The sequence below is a fragment of the Scophthalmus maximus genome, chromosome 11, assembly GCF_022379125.1.
Source record: "Scophthalmus maximus strain ysfricsl-2021 chromosome 11, ASM2237912v1, whole genome shotgun sequence".
In the NCBI taxonomy this organism is placed as follows: domain Eukaryota; kingdom Metazoa; phylum Chordata; class Actinopteri; order Pleuronectiformes; family Scophthalmidae; genus Scophthalmus; species Scophthalmus maximus.
In genome coordinates, this window is record NC_061525.1 from 20,714,212 (window position 1) to 20,733,558 (window position 19,347).

General features: G+C 43.6%; 1 protein-coding gene across 1 annotated transcript; it reads left to right on the plus strand.

Annotated features, from left to right (window-relative positions):
* The first annotated feature begins 3,822 nt into the window (after window positions 1-3,822).
* On the plus strand, window positions 3,823-15,812 carry mpzl3 (myelin protein zero-like 3). Its single transcript, XM_035623605.2, has 6 exons — window positions 3,823-4,120; window positions 6,817-6,983; window positions 11,025-11,238; window positions 12,493-12,649; window positions 13,706-13,775; window positions 14,041-15,812. The coding sequence occupies exons 1-6, from the start codon at window positions 4,060-4,062 to the stop codon at window positions 14,116-14,118; spliced, it is 747 nt and encodes a 248-aa protein (XP_035479498.1). The 5' UTR covers window positions 3,823-4,059; the 3' UTR covers window positions 14,119-15,812.
* Window positions 15,813-19,347: the final 3,535 nt, after the last annotated feature.

Below are 19,347 nucleotides of genomic sequence, written 5' to 3' on the forward strand. Positions count from 1 at the left end.
ACACACGCAAAAACCTCTGAATAATACCGAATGGAAACTATGCCTGTGTCCTGCCCGCCGCTCTCTCCTCCCCCTCCTCCTCCTCCTCCTCCTCCTTGTTTTCTGTCGTGCCTTTCGTCCCTCTCTCGGTCCAATCTGCATTCCACACCTTAGGATGGGTTGTACCTGACACGGCAACGTGGAGAGGCACTAAATTCCTTCACACATACACACACACACACACACACACACACTCTCACTTGTGTGTGTGCGGCAGCGCACTGACACACCAAAACATGAGCTTGGCACAACAGGTTTGCAGAAAGAGAAAAACGAATCAACTCGCTGGCGTGTAACTATATATGACCAAATGATAGACTGTTAGACTACACACACACACACACACACACGCACTAGGTAGAGTCACCGCTTTATTGGCCTCAGTGAGTCATGTAGAGTCTAGCCCTCCTATAGCTATTGAGACCATTGAGTAATGCTGTCTCGCTCGTTTGTGACGGGCCAAAGAAAAGTTCCTCTGTGTGTATGTGTGAATCCTTCCAGATTTTGCAGCGATGCAAACTTTTCATCATCTATTCAGCACACAGACAAAGGATACTGGTCGCATATATGCACTGTCCATGCCGCAGAATTGGAATCACCTCTATTAGTCCCCTCGCGGTGTTGACAACAGAAGAACGGGTCTGTTGTTGGTTGGCCAGAATCGCCAGTGAGCGGTGGAGAGTCGCCCATTGTGACTGATAGGACTTCTGCTGAAACTGAGACCGTGCCACTGTGAGCAGACAGAGAAGCCCTGTATTCACTCTCACAACACACGACACAATGTAGAACTGTGTGTGTGTGTGTGTGTGTGTGTGTGTGTGAATGTATCCAGGTATAAGACCGTATCTTCCGACAGAGAGGACGGGGGCGTCTCCATCAAAATTAAAGCAGGACTGTGGAACAATGGATTTGTGAACGCTCCTGCAGGTAAGGCGGGGTCTATTCAGAAAAAGAACACGGATGCGATGTCCCTGCCTCAGCGTGGGAACCGTCGCATAATATTACTAACAGACGCAAGTATAAACACTGTGCCCGTGAATGGATGCAGGGGAGGAGGAGGACGCCTGTGCCTCTCCACCACATCTTTATCTCATGTCGGAGAGGACATCCACAAAAAGGTTTGTAGTAAATTTCAATATTGCCAGGAGCCGTGACACCGCAAGACAAAGGAGTGCAGGGCCCGGTAAGAGCATGAGCCAAAAATAATGGGTGTCTTATTGCACCCTGTGAAGACGGATCTTTGTCAAAGGGTCAAGGGTGAACCCTTGACCCTTTGCTGTCCTCAAATCCAATCTCACTGTCCTGGCGACTTGAGTAAGAGATTCTCACAGGAATGATTCACACAGTGTCTGCAGGTGATTAGGAACAACAGTTACATACAGAAATATCTATTAACTGTGTGAAATCTTTGTCTTCCCTCGGCGGCGAGTCTCAAGGCTGCCTTTTCACTTTAATGAACTCATTCACTATGGCTGTTTAACATCAGTTTGCACAATATACTTTGCTCCCCCCCAAAAGCACCATAACCCTTCAAAAAATACAGTACACAGCTGATGCATGTACACGGTGTATCTCAGGACCCGGGGTAACGGAGGACGCCGCTCTCATTCGATGCCTTCTGATGTGCCGTGAGACGAAATGAGGTTACGCAACGCGATTACGGCGTCTCTCCGCTGTCAGGAGTCAAAGGAAACAACCCCTCCCGGCAGACCAGATGGATGCGAGGATGTTAACTGACAAGTCCCGACCGAATAGAGATGTAAATAAACTTCAAAAGGGCGTTGTACAAACACGCAGAGAGGAGATACAAGGCATTACACCGGAGTGCGGCTGAGCTGAGCGAAGGCAAGAAAAAACAAATATCTTCCCCCATTAGGGATAATTACAACAGTAGGGACGGAGATCGGGGACAGGGATAGTGGAGTGATGTTCTTCAAATAGCAGGGGAGACCCATTAGAGCGGCCATGGTTTCTGCAGAGAAGCCGGCTGGGGAGATAACGGAAGCACTGGGCCCCGGGTCTCCACACAGGAGGTTCACATGAGGTGATGGAGAGGGGAGAACGTATTATATTTAGATTGGGCTGTACAGGGCCTACTTTGTGATTGCAGCACCAACACACTGAAGAAACACAATTTTCAACCATATGACACCATGTTTAGATGATGATTGTGATAATAACAACAATTGACCGGTGAAAATATACACCCAGAGAAATGTTCTGTAACATTTATTCTCTGTTTGATACAGAACAGTGTCTCCTATCCTTATCAGTGTACACAGAATGGATTAGATAACGGGAACATCTGTCAACACAATGTGAAACAAAGCAACCACATCACATCAAACTACGGCCTGAGTCAACACCTCGCAAAAAGTTTTGAAAAAAACTCACCATTACATTCCTTTACTGTAGGACTGCTGTGTTAGTATGATGTATGTGTGCCTAATAAACTGCCAACTACAAAGGATTTTTTTTTTCCATTTTGCATATTGAGAATAAAGTTGAGATGTCCTGATAAATAAACCTGATATTCCAGGAGGTCCAAGAGGAAACCCGTCTTGGAAACCCGCAACACTGGCAGCTCACACAGCTTTATTCTCAATTGTCAACATTTCAAAGATATTTTACAAAATACAAAACCATTTTTTGTCTCATTCAGTTTATTTTTGACTTCTCAACTTTATTCTCAACATTTCGATTATTCCTGGCATTCTGAACGACATTTACAAAATACATGAAAATCTTCCTCTAGTTTAGTTTGACTTTTATTCTTCCCAACATTTCAACTTCATTCAAGAAATATAAAAAATATCTTTCTCTGATTTTTTTGACTACATTTAACATTTTGACTTTTTCTCAACATTTTGACTTTATTCTCAACATTTCGACTTCATTCACGAAATATAAAAAATATCTTTCTCTGATTTAGTAAGACTCTACTCTTTACATTTTGACTTTTTTCCTCAACCTTTTGACTTCATTCTTTACATTTTTACTTTATTCTTTACATTTTTTCTTTTTTCTCAACTTTTCAACTTCATTCAAGAAATATAAAAAATATCTTTCTCTGATTTTTTTTTCCTAAATTTGACATTTTCTCAACATTTTGACTTTAATCTCAACATTTTGACCTAATTCACGAAATACTAAAAAATATATCTTTCTCTGATTTAGTTTGACTTTTATTCTCAACATTTTGACTTCAGTCACGAAATATAAAAAAATATCTTTCTTTGATTTTTTTTTACTTTATTCTCAACATTTCAACTTCATTCACGAAATATAAAAAATATCTTTCTCTGATTTAGTAAGACTACTCTTTACATTTTGACTTTTTCCCTCAACATTTTGACTTCATTCTTTACATTTTTACTTTTTTCCTCAACTTTTCAACTTCATTCACGAAAAATAAAAAATATCTTTCTCTGATTTAGTAAGACTCTACTCTTTACATTTTGACTTTTTTCCTCAACATTTTGACTTTTTTCTCAACTTTTCGACTTTATTCTTAACATTTCGACTTCATTCATGAAATATAAAAAAAATTGAGTTTGACTTTATCCTCAACATTTTGACTGTATTCTTGAATTACATGAGAAAAAATGATGACCCCAATTCTCCTCCGTAGTTTTTCACTTTCAAGTAGTTGACAGAACATCACAGTTTATCTGTTCATCTTATATTTTTGGGGTGCATTAAAAACACACTGCTGAGTCACAGTGACCGTCGTCACAACATTGATCTATCCGTCATCTCAGACTTTCTCCTCCCTCAGCTGGAGGAACGCAGCAGGCCCGCAGTCGGTCCTCCAGCTGCACCACTTCCGGGTACACCTGTTTGTCAGGTAGGCTCGTGCCGCAGTCTGCGCGCGCCACGGACGGCCACAGACGGAGTCACCACTTCACGACCATGGACGGAGTTTCACCGAGGCTTTGACGCAATTTGCTCCGAGGTTTACTTTTACACGTGCCCGTCGCCGAGCGAGTGGAGCGAACTCGTCTTCACCGATCGAATAAAATGCGTCGCGCGCCAACAGGAAGCGTCGCCGTGGACGCGCTGTTGCTGCTGCTGAGCCTGGGTGAGTACACAGGCCGCGGCTCGAGTTCCCACCCGAGAGAAACCGTGCATGTCCTCGTCGTGAACCGTGTGGTCGGTGTGTGTGTGTGTCTGTCTGTCCACAGACAAAGTCCACACGGTCCATTTCAGGGACCACAAGCCCACAGCTCTGTCAACACTCACTTGGCGCCATTTTGGGACGAACCGACTTGTAGGCGATTGACGCAAAAAATATCCGCAGGCTACGGGGGGGAAAGTAGTGCCAAAAGTCTAGATGGACACATACATGTAGAGCAGAATACAGAATTCCAATGGGAAAAAACAAACATGTATGTTATGTTATGTTGGTATGGAAGGAACAATACCTCAAACACAAGCCGTGTTTGACATTGAATTCTTTAAAATGTGTGGGAATAAGTCAAAATAGAGCATGAGTGAGTTGCCACTACGAGACGGCGCAGTCTTAAAAAGTCGGGCTTGGGTAGTAGTAAGTTAAGGGACCAGGGCTGCAACTAGGATTATTTTAGCGATTGATCGATTAGCTGCTTGGTCCATAAAATGGTGAAAAATGTTCGATCGTGTTTCCCAACACCCCAAGATGATGTTTTGCTTTGTCCGCACACCAAAGATATTCAGTTTACTGTCACAGAGGAGCAGAGAAACTGGAATATATTCACACTTAAGGAGCTGAAATCAGAGAATTTTGACTTTCCCCCCCCCATAAAAACTACTTAAACTGATGATTGATTATCAAAAAAGTTGCAATTAATCTATTAATCGATTACTAATCGACCTACTGTTACAGTTCTATAAGGGACACAATCTGTAGCTTGTGGTTTTCCTCTCCTTGAAATTATCTGACCCATTATTAAAGGACTGATCATAAGAGATATGTAGAATCTTGATGTACTGTCCCTCTGTTGCTTAGTTGAAACACAAGCTACATGAACACTTGGGGAGCTATATGGTTGCGGCTGTGTTGTTCCATACAGCCACAATACGATAAGAGTTCATAACGGTGTTGGTTGTACAGCGTATTCGTATTTCTGACAGTGGCAGATATTCAGATTTGGTGGAGAAGCGAAAGAAGAGAGGTACTTACGCTGAGGGTTTAAAGATTTAGTGGTGATTTGTTTTTTGAAACCAACATGTTATTCATTTTGATGAGGTATACCAAAAGTTGGCGCTTGATGTTCACTTAAGTGTACAATGACAACGACCCCCTAACCCTGACCCTACTGAACTCAAACGCAGAAGTTAAATGAGTATGAAATCTTGGAAATCGTACGGTATGCCATCTTAAAATTCCAGGAGAAACGTAACAAAACGCAACTGGTGAAATCAATGCACGACTTTGCGAGTGATGAGCCAACGAACGACCTCGTTCATATCGCGTTGTCGGCCTCAGACATACCTCCATTTTAGGCGCAGATCAGTAGCCTATTGTAATGGTTCGTCTTGAACTTCGTCTTGTATGCGTGTCAGTGAGCAGTGTCTGGCATTACCTATTTCTTTAAATGAAGCCAATTTTGTATTTTAGTCCTGCCACGATGACAGCAGGGCAGCTCAACATGCTGTTGCCCCCCCCCCCAATTCAAACGTCCAGCCATCTTGTAGTTCGAGGTATCAACATCGCCACCGATGAGCAGCCGACCTCCCAGTCCCACCGATAATTACTAGAGTGTCAGTTTTCTGTCATGTCTTCGAGTTAAAGAGCATTTCAGCTTTCAAGGCTCCTCTGCTTGATTTCCACTTTTAAAGAAGTGATAGTGTTGTTCGTGCTGCCGACCCGCTCATCCCCCGGGGGTCTTTGTAGATGATTCCGCCTGATTGGCAGGATATCTATGGCACTATTTTGTGTAAGATAAACTTTGTCCTCCTCATCATGGCTGTGGGGGTCTTTGATGGAACGAGTGGTGTCAGTCTGAGATCAGATATATCTGCCGATTGTCAGGCTTATTTCGCTCTCGCTTAGTCCTCGGTGAACAGTCAGTTCGAGGCCCTTTGCTTTAAAGTGGAGGAAAGGATTCTTTCATTTAGGCTCAGAAAAACCCGTGAATGAAATTGACCCGTGTTGAAGGCCAGGGTAAAGATTATGATCATTTTAGTTGTAGAAATTTTAGCGGCAGGGTCTTTCAGTGGGGAAGTGGCTGCAGTTATTTGGTCCAGCACTGAAGTATCACTGCAGCTATTTGATGGATAACTTTGAAATTTGCTTCACATATTCAAGGTCCCAGGAGGATTAGGTCTAATGACTTAAAAGCCGTCCCATCTATCACAACTAGTAAGCACAATTTTCCTTCATCCTGGCCTTGTATTCTGAATGAAGTGAAGAAACTTGTAGTCACAGAACACAGAAGCATGAGCTGAATCTGTGGTTGAAGGTGCCCGACAAACAGATGTGTGGCAAGTTTGTCAAACACAACACGAGAGGCTGGTGAGAAACTTTTATTAGACTGTTATCATTTTGGTTTTGTATGTGTATGGAATTTGCTGTGCTGACGCTTTCCTGTTACCGCAGTGTGTCTATTCTGCAGATGTTATCAGGTTTGCTTACAGTGGAGAGAGTGAAATGTCACTCATCTGTTTGTGTTCCTTTTGTCTTCATCTGCCTATGCTCCGCCCCCTTTCCTCTCATTTCTTCCTGAACAACTAAACATGTAAATCTACACATATCCCATATCAAGCCCGACCTTCTTTCCTCTGTTTCACTTCCAGTCCCCTCCCTCGTCTCTGCCATCTTGGTGAGCTCTCCTCCAAACGTCCATGCATCTAAAGGGGACACCGTCACGTTGGCCTGCACCTTCACCTCCACCAGTAGACCAACCAGTAAGATGACCGTCGACTGGTCGTACAGGCCCCAGAGCGGAGGGCCGCCACAGACAGTGAGTACACGTTTATCTGAACAAGGCTGTAATATTGTTCAAAATGAAAATTGTAATATTGCCGTCCATTCAAAATGTGGCGATGCTCCCCTCTGCGTTTTACTCTTTCCTGCACAGTTTGGGCAAAACATTCTCCATAATTTCATGTGATGACTTGTTCTTGATTTGAAACGTTCAGCCTCACTTTAAAAGATAAATGTACACAAACACAAAGAGACACATGCTGTGCAGCGCACCAACTTATTACTTCATTAATTGCTAGATGAGTCATTTATTGGCAACTACTATATATTCAGGATCCATTTATTATTTCAGCAATTAAAAAAAAACAACTAAAATTCCAAAGAAGTTACTACTTCCACTCTCTGTTCACAGTTCAGAGCCGGACCAATACATATATATATATATATATATATATATATATATATATATACATATATATATATATATCTGTCAATGATTTCTAAGATTTCTTTATCAAACCTTTATGACATTGAAATGTAATTGAGGCTTGATATTTTAGTTCATCCATAAACACCAAAAAAAACACACAAATACAACCAAATATATAGAACTTGAATTAAGAAAATAAACATAATTTATTTTACGTAAAATGTAAACGTAAATGCAAATTTTTGAGCAGGACCAATATATCGGCCGGGCTCTACTATTTTCAAATATTTCTCTCTGTCAGAATAATCTCCATGGGATAATTTTCCTAGAAATCCTGGCCCCTGCTTCTATTCAAAGTCCTTTTTGTTTTCCCCGACATTCAAATTGTCAACGCCATGGGCGTTGTGAAACTTCCACAAAACACAATATGTAAATGTCATGCAGATAACAAAAATATACCTTTTAACTTTTTCTTCTCATCCAATGTTTGTCACAGTGTGACAAAAAACAAAATGTCACTTTCTTTGAGATAACGGGGATTTGGGTTATTTGTTTGAAAATTTGTAACTTATCCGGCTTCATGCAGATTCTCATCAACAACGTCCAATACGACACTGAACCTAGTTGGTTGTATGTGTGACTCCAAACAAATACGTTGATACAGTTGATAATCAATAAGTAAAATCAGCAATATAAACAAGTTGCGACTCGTATCACGTTTAAAAGAAATAGATAGTTCAGAATTCCAGTTATTTCCGTTTGATTTCTAACATCTCACGCAGACTGTGTACAGGTATGGTGCTCCCTTTGCTCACCCTGTATAAACACGGCTTGCTTGAATATCTGGTTACTCTGTTTGCGTTCGTCACCATGTTGACTTATCTGGATTTTTTTTTCTGAACCCACGTGATTACAGACACGCCCCGAAGCAAACTCAGGTCCGCCTCAGTTTTAATCAAGATATTTGTTTTGATCTGTAAATTTAATTCACCAGCATCATTGTCGTACCAATCTCCAGTTTTTAATCCAGTCGCATTCCAGCTAGCTTTGGTGTCTTTCGGATTGGTCCCTCTGCCATACCCCTTGATGGTCCACCACCGTAATGCCCCTTCCTCTGTGGCGGGATGTGGCGGTCTTGAAATGCGTCCGGATTCGTCCATCCCCAACCCATAGCTGCACTCAGCCCTCTAACCCCACGCGCTCCGGGGGGGGGGGGGGGGGGCGGGGGGAATTGGGTTTCAGTGACCAATCTACAAAAAACAAAACAAAACACCACCGCATAATTTAAGCGGTTCCATTTGGACCCGAGGAGAACCATCGTGTGCGGTTCCGCGAAATTGCATTTGCGCGCGCGGAAATCCATAGTGTGGTAGCTGCAACTCTATACGCCCATCATCTCCTATAGGGAGCACTCGCACTTTTAAGTGGAGGCTTAATGTTTTGCGGCTCTGCCGTTATGGAGTGCTGTCGGTTTAGTCATTAGGATGTAGTTTGTCTGGTTTTCAAAGTGTGTAGGGGGGGGGGGGGCGGAAAAAACGTACCGCATGAGGCATCAGTGTGGTGTTGGTTTGTGTGTGAGGCACCAGCAGATTCTGTGGTATCGCCCCACGACGTTGCACAACTACAGTATCAAGGTGTGTCAGCTGCCAAAGCGTTGCCTGTACTGTGTCCTTCGCCAACCACCCCAGCTCGTTTGTTCTCTTTATCGCGGATGACTAACGAGTGCCAGTTTCCTGATACACCAGAGTCTGAAAGTTTCTCATTTCAAATTCTAAGCCTTCGTTTACCTTCCATCCAATTTCATTAGCCTCTTGGCCTGTTTATTGGCCTGTGCCCCCCCCCCCCCCCCGCGCTCGTATATCACACCGGGGGAGAGACCATGAATAAGCATGTGAACAGCTCCATCAGAAAAAAGAAAAATATATAATTTCTGCTGCCAAAGCTTTAGTGTCAATCTGAAGTGCTGCAGTGCTTCAGTGACTTGTATAATTGCCCCCCAGTCCTGATGAGATTTCATTTTGCAGATGGGAGAGGAGAAGCCGAATCAAACGTTCAGTGGGAGCCGATGGTAAATTGGGAGGATTTTGGCAGTTTAATTCTGCTGAATAAGGTTTCAAAATAAATCTATTGTGAAGATGAGGAACTGAAGTTAGACACGCTTTTGTTAAAAATGTCTCAGATTTGTAGGTGAAGTGGCCCCAGTTTAAAAAAAACAAAACAACTGCATCATCCTCGGTGGCGTTGCAGCATTTTTTTTCGCTGAGACTTAGCGTTCGTTTCCAGACTGAGCAGACTCTTGCGCACTAGTCACTGACTTCAAGCTGCTCTCGCCGAGGCTGAGCTGTGCCGAGTCCTCCAATGATCAGTCGTGGATGAATAACAGTTTGCAGGGAGATACGAGTGTCTTCATCTCTGCCAGGCTTTTACTGTCAAGTCTCCCAGGCAAATGCAGCAGATAGACACACACACGCAAACACACACACACACACACACACACACACACACACTCACACTCACACTCTCTCACACACACACACACACACACACACACACACACACACACACATACACACACACACACACACACACGGAGTGTGCCGTGCGGTGCGGTCCGCACCCTTTGATTTGTTTGATGTGAAAACCCCGATTTTTTTTTTCTTTCCCCCCCGCCGGGCACACAGAGCCGACGGCTAGCGGACCGTGAGGAAACATTTGCTGATTTATTTACATAACGTGTATCGCTTTAGAATCGCTTACTGCCTCTTTAACGTATATTAAAGTAGGTAATTCAAGTTTTTTCTGATTTCTGATGCCTGAAACTTTCACCTTGTTTTCTCTTTCTGTTTGTCTTCCGTTGTCATAGGGTTTTACTTGCAGGTTTGGATGACATAAAGTTGGATGTGTAGTACGTAAAGAAAAGGGCAAAGCTTAAACATATACAGATCATTTAGACGTCTCCACTTGTCCTGTTCCTGTTTGTGTTTAGTTATTTCATTCGTTCTCAGTCTTTTGGATAGGTCTGCCTGTTCCTGGCGACTCAACTCTGCGATAAACGCACACTGTGGTACGTTTACATTTCCATTGCCCCGTCTCCTCCCACACTTCTCGGAGAGGTCTGGGTCGGCTTGACGTGGGAGTGGTGAAGGGAGGTTTGCAGTCGAGAAACAGACTGATGCGGTGACGCAAAAAAAAAAAAGGCAAAGTTAGAGTTTTGAGAAACCCGCAATAAATGTAGGCACATTTTGCTTTGACGCTTGATCGGATTTTCATTCCTATTTCTTACACTGACCACAAAGTTCTCTTCACTCTGATGCCATAAGAAAATGTACCTCCGTCATCTGTGCGACCAAAGGCTTCTCTTTACATCGGGCAGAAAAATGCCAAGTTATGTTTTGGAGTAATTATTCTTAATGCTCTCGATTCGACAGAGCACAGATCACAAAGTCAAATTATTTACTTATTTCATTAGTCTTATCTTATCAAGCCAAGTTAAATAATATGCAAAGCTATTTTAGAAAAGGCATGAATAACAACAATGAATGGCAAAAATTCCCCCTTTGCTCTGTTGCTTAAGTCCATTTGTTCCATACAAATAGGAATATATATATATTTTCTAACCCTCCCTCTTCTTCTCTCTTTCCCTTCCAGTTTTTCCACTTCTCCTCGCGGGCGTTCCTCCCGACAGACGGTCAGTTCGCCGGTCGTGTCCGGTGGGAGGGGGCCCCGGCGCGCGGCGAGGCCTCCATCTCGTTGACCAACGCCACGTTGGGCGACAACGGCACCTTTTCGTGCTCGGTCAGAAACCCCCCCGACGTCCACGGGTCCCCGATTTCACAGACCGTGCTCACCGTCACGCCAAAGGGTGGGAACCGCACACACGCACACTGATTTCACTATGTAGTGAATATGTATGGATTGGTAGGTGTGTGTCTCTTGCTCAACCTCATCCGACCTCCTCTCCCCCGAGGATGTCTGGATTTGGCTCGTCCCACAATTATTGTACACTTTTCTTTTCTTTTTTTTTTTACTTCACCAGCCCCATATTTTTTGCAGCCGTCTTATCCCGACTTCTCCTCGATGTTTGCACAAGCTTGTCTTGATATTAGCTCCGTTGCCTTGTGTGCATTTGCCCGCGTCTCGTCGTCGTCAGCAGCAGCAGCGTTGAGGGTTAGAAAGCAGGGATGTAACTCGTCACATCCACTGTGTCTAACCTGCTTTCACACACTGATGGAAATGATTACACCAGTCACACAAGTATTAAACCATTGTAAGACCGATTATTTTCATTATCGATTAATCTGTCGATTATTTTCTCGATCAATCGATTAGTTGTTTCGTCCATTAAGTGTAAAAAAAAAAAAAATGGTGAAAAATGTCGATTGTGTTTCCCAAAACCTCGAGATGATGTTTTGTTTTGTTCACACACCAAAGATATTTAGTTTACTGTCACAGAGGAGCAAAGAAACCAGAAAATATTCACATTTAAGAAGCTGAAATCAAGAGATTTTGCCCTTTTTTTTAATAAAAAGAACTTTCACCGATTAATCGATTATCAAAATAGTAGTCGATTACTAATCGATTAACTGTTGCAGCTCTAGTAAGACGTTAGATTCTTTTAATTTTTGCATTTTGTCAAATAGTCTTTTTCCTCGACTTTAACACAAATCTCTCCTATGTGCAGCAAATATGTAACTGGAGCACCGACCAGCTCTGCTGAAGATTACTAACATATCATCTTTTTTTTAATATCAGCATTTAGGAAATCGCTGATCCCAGCTAAGACACATTACCACGTGTATTAATGATATGTTTACTCAATTTATAATCTTTTATTTCCTTGTTCACCGCCATGAAATTGATTAAGAAGTGATTATTTACTTGTGTGCAGTGACACACACACAACTGGTGTGTGTGTGTGTGTGTGTGTGTGTGTGTGTGTGTGTGTGTGTGTGTGTGTGTGTGTGTGTGTGTGTGTGTGTGTGTGTGTGTGTGTGTGTGTGTGTGTGTGTGTGTGTGTGTGTGTGTGTGTGTGTGTGTGTGTGTGTGTGTGTGAGAGATCATAAACAGCTTGTCAATGCGAGGTCCAGTGACCTCCCCCCTTCTCTCCCCCCTACAGCCGCCAGCGTCCGCTTCTCCGACGTCACGGTCCTGCTCGTTTTCATCCTCCTCCCCTCCACCGTCGTCACCCTCATCCTGATTGGACGGATACTCTTTCCGAAGAAGGAGCGTGGCCAATCGAAGGCCAACAGGTCGCCCATAGAGGTCACGGAGGGGTGAGCGGATCTGTTTGACCAATCGCTGCCGCGGGTCCTCTGGGAGTAATGATAGTCAGCGCCAGGCTTTGATGGTTACAGATGTTCCCCCTGGATTGTTAATTCGATGAAGATTAGACAAGAATTTGAAATTGGGTTAAGGGTTTGATTTTCAGGAGGGTCTTTCTTTTTGAGGAAAGATGCTGTGAATCTGAAGTCTGCAGGTTCATGGTGTAGCACAGGAGCTGGTATTTGCTCTTTTAGCTGGTGTAATGCAGGAATATAAATATTTGAACAAGCTATTAGTATTCTGAAATGCATGTTGAACATATTGCTAACAGGATACGGACAGAATTATTAACCAAAGAGTTGCAACTCACACAGCAGTTCATTTTAATTTAGTCCCCATTATTGTTTGTGTTTGATTATCCAGATCGTCATTATTTATTTTGACCACTCTGAAGGTACGTATATCTAGCCAGAGGAACTAAACTGCAGCATCTCCTCTTTTCTTTTTTCAAAACCACACCCATTAAATTGTCTTCTCACCGCAGGAAAAGCTTTTTAACATTTAAACACATGATGATCAATCAATTAATCAATCACACTTTATTTATACAGCACTTTTCATAAAAATAAAAATGTAACACACAAAAAACAGACGCAGACAAGTGTCTCAGCTGGCAGTTAAAAGAAAGACTCGACTCCTACATGCGCTGGAAGCGGTTGGCCAATCACAATTACCCAAATTAAAACTGTGTAATTGCTAAAAGAGGAAGAGTTTAACTGCTCTTTTAATTTGTAGAAATATCTCTATTTTAAATGCCTCAATCAAACTTCTTTGATTAATATGTAGGTAGAAAATTCAGTGTGTGTTCTGTGTTTTTGCTGGAAATGAGTTTGAATGGAAGTTCAAACATCCACTACTTGTTGTCGTTCAACTGACGTCTTCCACGTGCAGACCAGTGAAGCACATCGTTGCATTTTTCCCCCCCCCCCGTTCCCCCGTAATTGTGAGTGTGTTGTTATTGTCATTGTCGTTTCTGACCATCTTCTTTTTTCGGTCCAATTCATCAGAGAGGAGTTTGGCGTCCAGCCACCAGGGGCCAAAGAGAAGAGGGCCATGTGCTGTGACCTATATTTGACGGTACAGTACAGAACAGTTTCATAATAGCTCGACGTCTTGCAGCCCATAAATAAGTTAATGAGACATGTCTGCCAGATCCTTTTCACGTCTTTAATTTTATATGCCCTCCATGTCTGAAGACAGGACTTGATGGTTTATAAAATATTGATTTTTTTCCCCCCTCCCAATGTAGTTATGTTGTGTCTGGGTCAATACTGTATTTGTGTGTCTGTGTGTGTAGCTCCGTCTGACTGTTTCGTTTTCTCCTCCTCTTCTCTGTCCCCAGGACTCTGACGATGAGGAGTACTACAACCCCAAAAAGCAGCCTCCCGCAGACGAAGGCTACGCCGAGTCTCAGTGCTAGAGAACCCTGGTGGTTGGGAGATGTAACTGCACGCCTCGGGACTGCACCCCCCCCCCCCCCCCCACAACCCCTTACAAATGGGAGGCACCGAACGGAAATCAATGCTGGATTCACATCGCCTGTGCCTCCGTCCACCACGCACCCGGTCACTTTGCTGATGGAGCAAACATTTTTGTGGTGTTTTGGTTTTCTTTCGTCTTGAGATGATCTGAATTATTACTATTCATCCACAGCACGATATTCACACCAAAGAATACGGCATGTCAATGACTAGTTTAACCTTCTTTTTTTTTTTTTTTTTCGACAAAAAATTCTAAAAGAACCACCTCACAGCTTCCATACCGGTTTGCTGTGGGGAAAAAAGCTGAGGTATCAATCCCTAAATTTCAGAGCTTTTGTGGTTTATGATTATATATAACATTTGTTTGTTGTTTTGTGTCCAGGTATGAAGCTGGGATCATTCTGTCAGGTACCAACTGACATGCAAACACAAACACACAGATGAGCACTATGTATATTTTTTTTTTCTTTTTATATCTGATGATATGAATGATTCACTTTCTTATCATGAAGGAGAGAGATTATGTTTTGTCTAATTTATTGCTTGTGTCAAAAGCGGCTGTATGAGATCTGTTATATTCTAAACATCATGAGAGAAAATAAATGGTTTGGTGTGGAACATTAGCTGCGACCACTTAATACCATTTATATATAAAACTGTACAGTATATATATATTATATTTGAAATATTTCCAGTCCTCTGTATATCACTGTACCATGTGTGTGCCGTCTTACTGCTCAGTACACTCTGGGGAATGTCTGACTCTGGATGTGGACCCGAGTCTTTGGTTTTGGATGCATAGCTTTGCTTGTGTTGATTTACATTTTTTAGAAACATCTTTGCCAAAAGAAATAGTTCATGTGCAGATTCTCGCGGCTTCGTACGAGGATGGACATGACTTTTTTTTCTTCTTTTTTTTAAAGATGCTTCTGGCAAGAATTAGTTCATTACATTGAGGAACGTCTCGGTTTGCAAAAAGAGAAGCATTTGTTTTGTAAAGCAAGCGGCCACCGTCTCTCCTTCGGCTCCCTCCTCTGTTTGGTCTGTTGCACTATTCATGAATGGGCCCTCTTCCACTATTCATGAAAGCTCTTGAATATTCCCTTTAAAACTCTTAAGGACGGTCGGGAGGCTCAAAGAGCCTCGCTCGCAAATTGCGGCAGCATCTTGTCTCATCCACGCAGCCACGGGACTCGCGAGTCGTGATGGGATCTGACGAGATAAAATTTAAAAAAGCCGCCCAATGAAACGCGCAGAAAAAAAAAAAAAAAAATCAAGTCCTCATTCTGTCTCATTTCTTTTCCCTATTTCTCATTCCTCTCGTTCACGCTCTCTAGGGTTTTAATAATTCACACACAAAAAGCTACGGTGAAACAATTATCATTCCCGCGCCATCTGAACTGCCATGGCAACAACTTACAGATGTCGGGCAGGAGGAGGAGGAGGGGAGGGCGGGGGGAGATGTATTTAGAAAATTGATTGAAGAAAGAGAAAGGCTGACTACCTGAACTGGAGGGACGATGTGTCGGTCCGGTGGTCTAATGTACAACACCCTGTGTGTAGCTGCAGTAGTATACTGAATCTACAAGGCACCAAAACTGAAGTCTGACTAAGAATAAAGGTACAAATAAGACACGTGGCTCGTGTTGTTGGTTTTTTGTTTCCTCTTCTATTTCTCTGCGAAGGACCGATAAGTCTGGTTCCAACCCCTTCATTTTTTTTATTTGCCACACAAACCTTTGATTCTCTGAGAGAGAAAAGTGTGCATTAGAGATTTGACTTGTTGCCACGAGCAGAAAAAAAGCCGCGTACGCAGCAACTTCCATACCACAATCGACTTCAGTCTTGGCTCTGTGAAGACAGACAGTCGAGGGAAGCCGGCTCAGCACAAAGTGTCGAGACCGAGCTGCTGCAGGCGATGCAGGCGATGCTGGCTCTGCGTCGAACCGCTGTCCAACCGACACCATCTCTTACCCGGGAGCAAAGCCAAACTTCCAAAATCCTCGCATTCCTTTTTGAGCGAAGTCGACACTTGGCAACTTTTGAAGAGATTTCACATTGAAAAATGTGATATTACACAGGAAAAAGATGGGGAGTTCTCTGAACATGATAGATGCGTACCTATGAAGTAATATTGTCTTTTGGCATTTCACTGCTACAGTGCGTGTCTGCTTTGTAGAGCCATATTTCATGTTCATCTGTGGGGCCATAATATCAGCGGATGCGAGCCTTTCACAGAAATATCGACAGATATGCAGCCGTTTTATTTTGCAGAATAAACAATGCAGAAATCCATTTGTTTTACATAAAAAATAGTTTCATTTCTATATTATTTTAAACGTATGCATTTGATTGTTATTTTTTTGTTTATTTCTTTATAGTTATTCTTTATAGGGTTTTATGGTAAAAATCAAATGTCTTTGTCATAAAGGTCTGATGACGACATCTAACTCGGGGCCGTCGGGGGGATTCCAACGCCAATTGGCTCTCGCGACGTCTCATCTGAAATATTTGGGCCTAGTTCAAATACTTCAACTCAAGTGAGTGAAAGCGAGTAACGCGAAATTTGTATCTGCTCGCGTCGTGACTTTGTATTGAATCGCTTCGCTCGGAGAATTTGCTTTCGCGTTTGTTGTGACCGTAGCGTTAGGAACTATTTTTCCACTTTTCAATTTTAGTGGCTAATAAATCTGTACAGTTTTTTAACTCCCTAAAATCTGTATCGGCGTCCAACTTCAAAACCACTCCTCTACGCCCATTCACAGCGAAACTTTCATAACAGAGACATTTTCTAAAAACCAGTATGCAAACTGTTGAATCCTTTTTTCTTTTACACATAATTGGCAACGGTTCCGTTGTGGTTTCGAGCCGCCAAGGCAAACGCTTCACTGCGATGCTCCTTCCCTTTCCACATTGGCTCTCCTCAAATTGATGTTGTCATTGATTGGCAGCTGCGGTTCCTCCAACAGGGAATCGCTTTCTCGCGCGTGACGTTCTCAGCAGCTTCCACTCGCATGTGCGCCCACATGAATCACTGGTTGCTCAGCTGTAATAACTCCCATAATGCACCGCTCAGTGTGCGGTAGTGCAGGTCACGTTGCAGTTAATGTTCATTCTTAAATCTCACTCGCTTTTGCTCTGAGACAAAATGTGACAAAAGTCTTGCGGGTGAAATTGAAAGGGACAAGTGACAACACATCAATCGACTGGGTGTCCCATTTTTATTTGTGGCTTCATATTTGATGCTAAACCGCGCTGTAATCGCAGAAGGAGAAAAGAAAGACTTTGTAATCGGAGCCCACGGTGGAAGTGTTGCCCAGAACACCCTGTACCTCGCCTGTATCCTCGATATTGGCAGGACGGCGTGACGTTATTGATGTCGGTGGTCTGTCAGATGGCTGGACGTGGGTTAGCATACTAAGACATGAGCCTGGGCCGGTTTGCAGGCAACTTGCTGTTCCGCCTGCTGGACCTCTTGTCAAAGACGATCCCACAACCGCTCTCATTCGTTTCCTTCCACGATCCCCGACCTCAGCCTGATTTGGCCCCTGGGAGTTGGAGGACTCTTACTTTATAGAGAACCACCATTATTTGTAATAAGGGATTTTTGGGTTTTTTTTATTATCTTTTTCTCTCAAATGATTCATTTGTGTTGATTTGGAGGGATGTGCCTCTTGATGTTGGTGCTGTAAACCTCTTCCTATCACCGTGCAGCACATTGCACATTTGTTGAAATCGCACAAATGCCTTTGGTTCAGACTTCTTTAGTTATCCTTAGTTATTCAGACGCCTAACAAACCGCCTCCATCCAAGTCGTCCCTCTCCCCGGCCAAGCTCTCCAGCTCCACCGGCGGGATCCCGAGGCGCTCCCAGGCCAGGAGGGATATGTAGTTTCTCCAGAAGGTTCTGGGCCGACCTCTAGGCCGCCTCCCCCGAACTGGGAACATCGACGCGTGTTGGAAAGGGGAACTTCAAGGATCTCCTGAACCCGTCCCACAGTCTGTGCTTCTGTCACACACTCAACTGACAGCTGTGGTGTTTTAACAATGGTCCGACATCTGATGCTGCTGCTAACAAGTCTTTTGTTCGTTGTTATTTTTGCTCATCTTCTTGAATAATTTCAACTCATTTTGGTCAATTCGCCAAATGAAAATTTGACGAAAAATGCCGGTCGTAGTTTTTTCCCAGGGCTCAAGATGACATGTTTAAATCATGATATTCCCATAAAATGATCCATTTTTATGCCATAGAAGACTAAATGATCACGTATAAGAAGCTAGAATCAATTTAATTTTTATAGTTCAACTTGCAAAAATTGACTGGGGACCTCCTCTCTGCTCTGTTGACCAGTGGAGGCCGTGGCGCGTGAGTCACCACAGGTTCAAACTCGTTGTTTTGCTTCTCCACTGATCCCTGCGGTTAAACCCTTTCGGCACAGACATCGGAGCTGGTGGAACTTCCGACAACTTCCGGGGGAAAATCTGGACAGAAAAGGTGAGTTCCCCTTGAGCTTTGCTGCTCGACAAAGTGTCCCGGTGGGGGCCGTGAAACTGGGCGCCTGATGAGTACGCATGTGCCCGGCGGTTAAAGCAGGGCAGTGCCGAGGAAGATCATGCCTACTCAGCAGAACATTATTACAGAGTGTGTGTCATGCGATGACGCAGGGTGTTGATGTACTGCAGCCGAGTAATGGTTGCCAGGTTCTCCTGTGTGGTTAGACGCAGCAGCAGCAGCGACCACCGGGGAAGCTGTGGCTCCGCGGTGGACGTTAATGATTTCCCCTCAGTGAACTGGATGTGGAATAATCCTGTAAAGGAGAAGAATAGCAGAGCACACAACCCCCGAGGACTCTTCCTCCCTCCTCCTCCTCCTCCTCCTCTTCTCCCGCCACCCTTGTCTATCCTCCCGTTACCCATCATCCCTCCCGCCATCCTCATTGCAGTCTGTAGCATCTGCTGGTGCTCGCCGGTGTCAGAGCGGGGGTGCGGGCTGCCTCCTGTGACACCACAGTGTAAGAGCGAGTGTGTGTGTGCGTGTGTGTGTGTGTGTGTGTGTGTAATATGAAAGACAAATACAGAGCGTGGGTGTTTGCATGAGCATGCGCCTGCCTGCCTCACTATAGGGTTATAAATGCAGTTGTAGGGATAATGCATGCGTGGTGGCTGCCC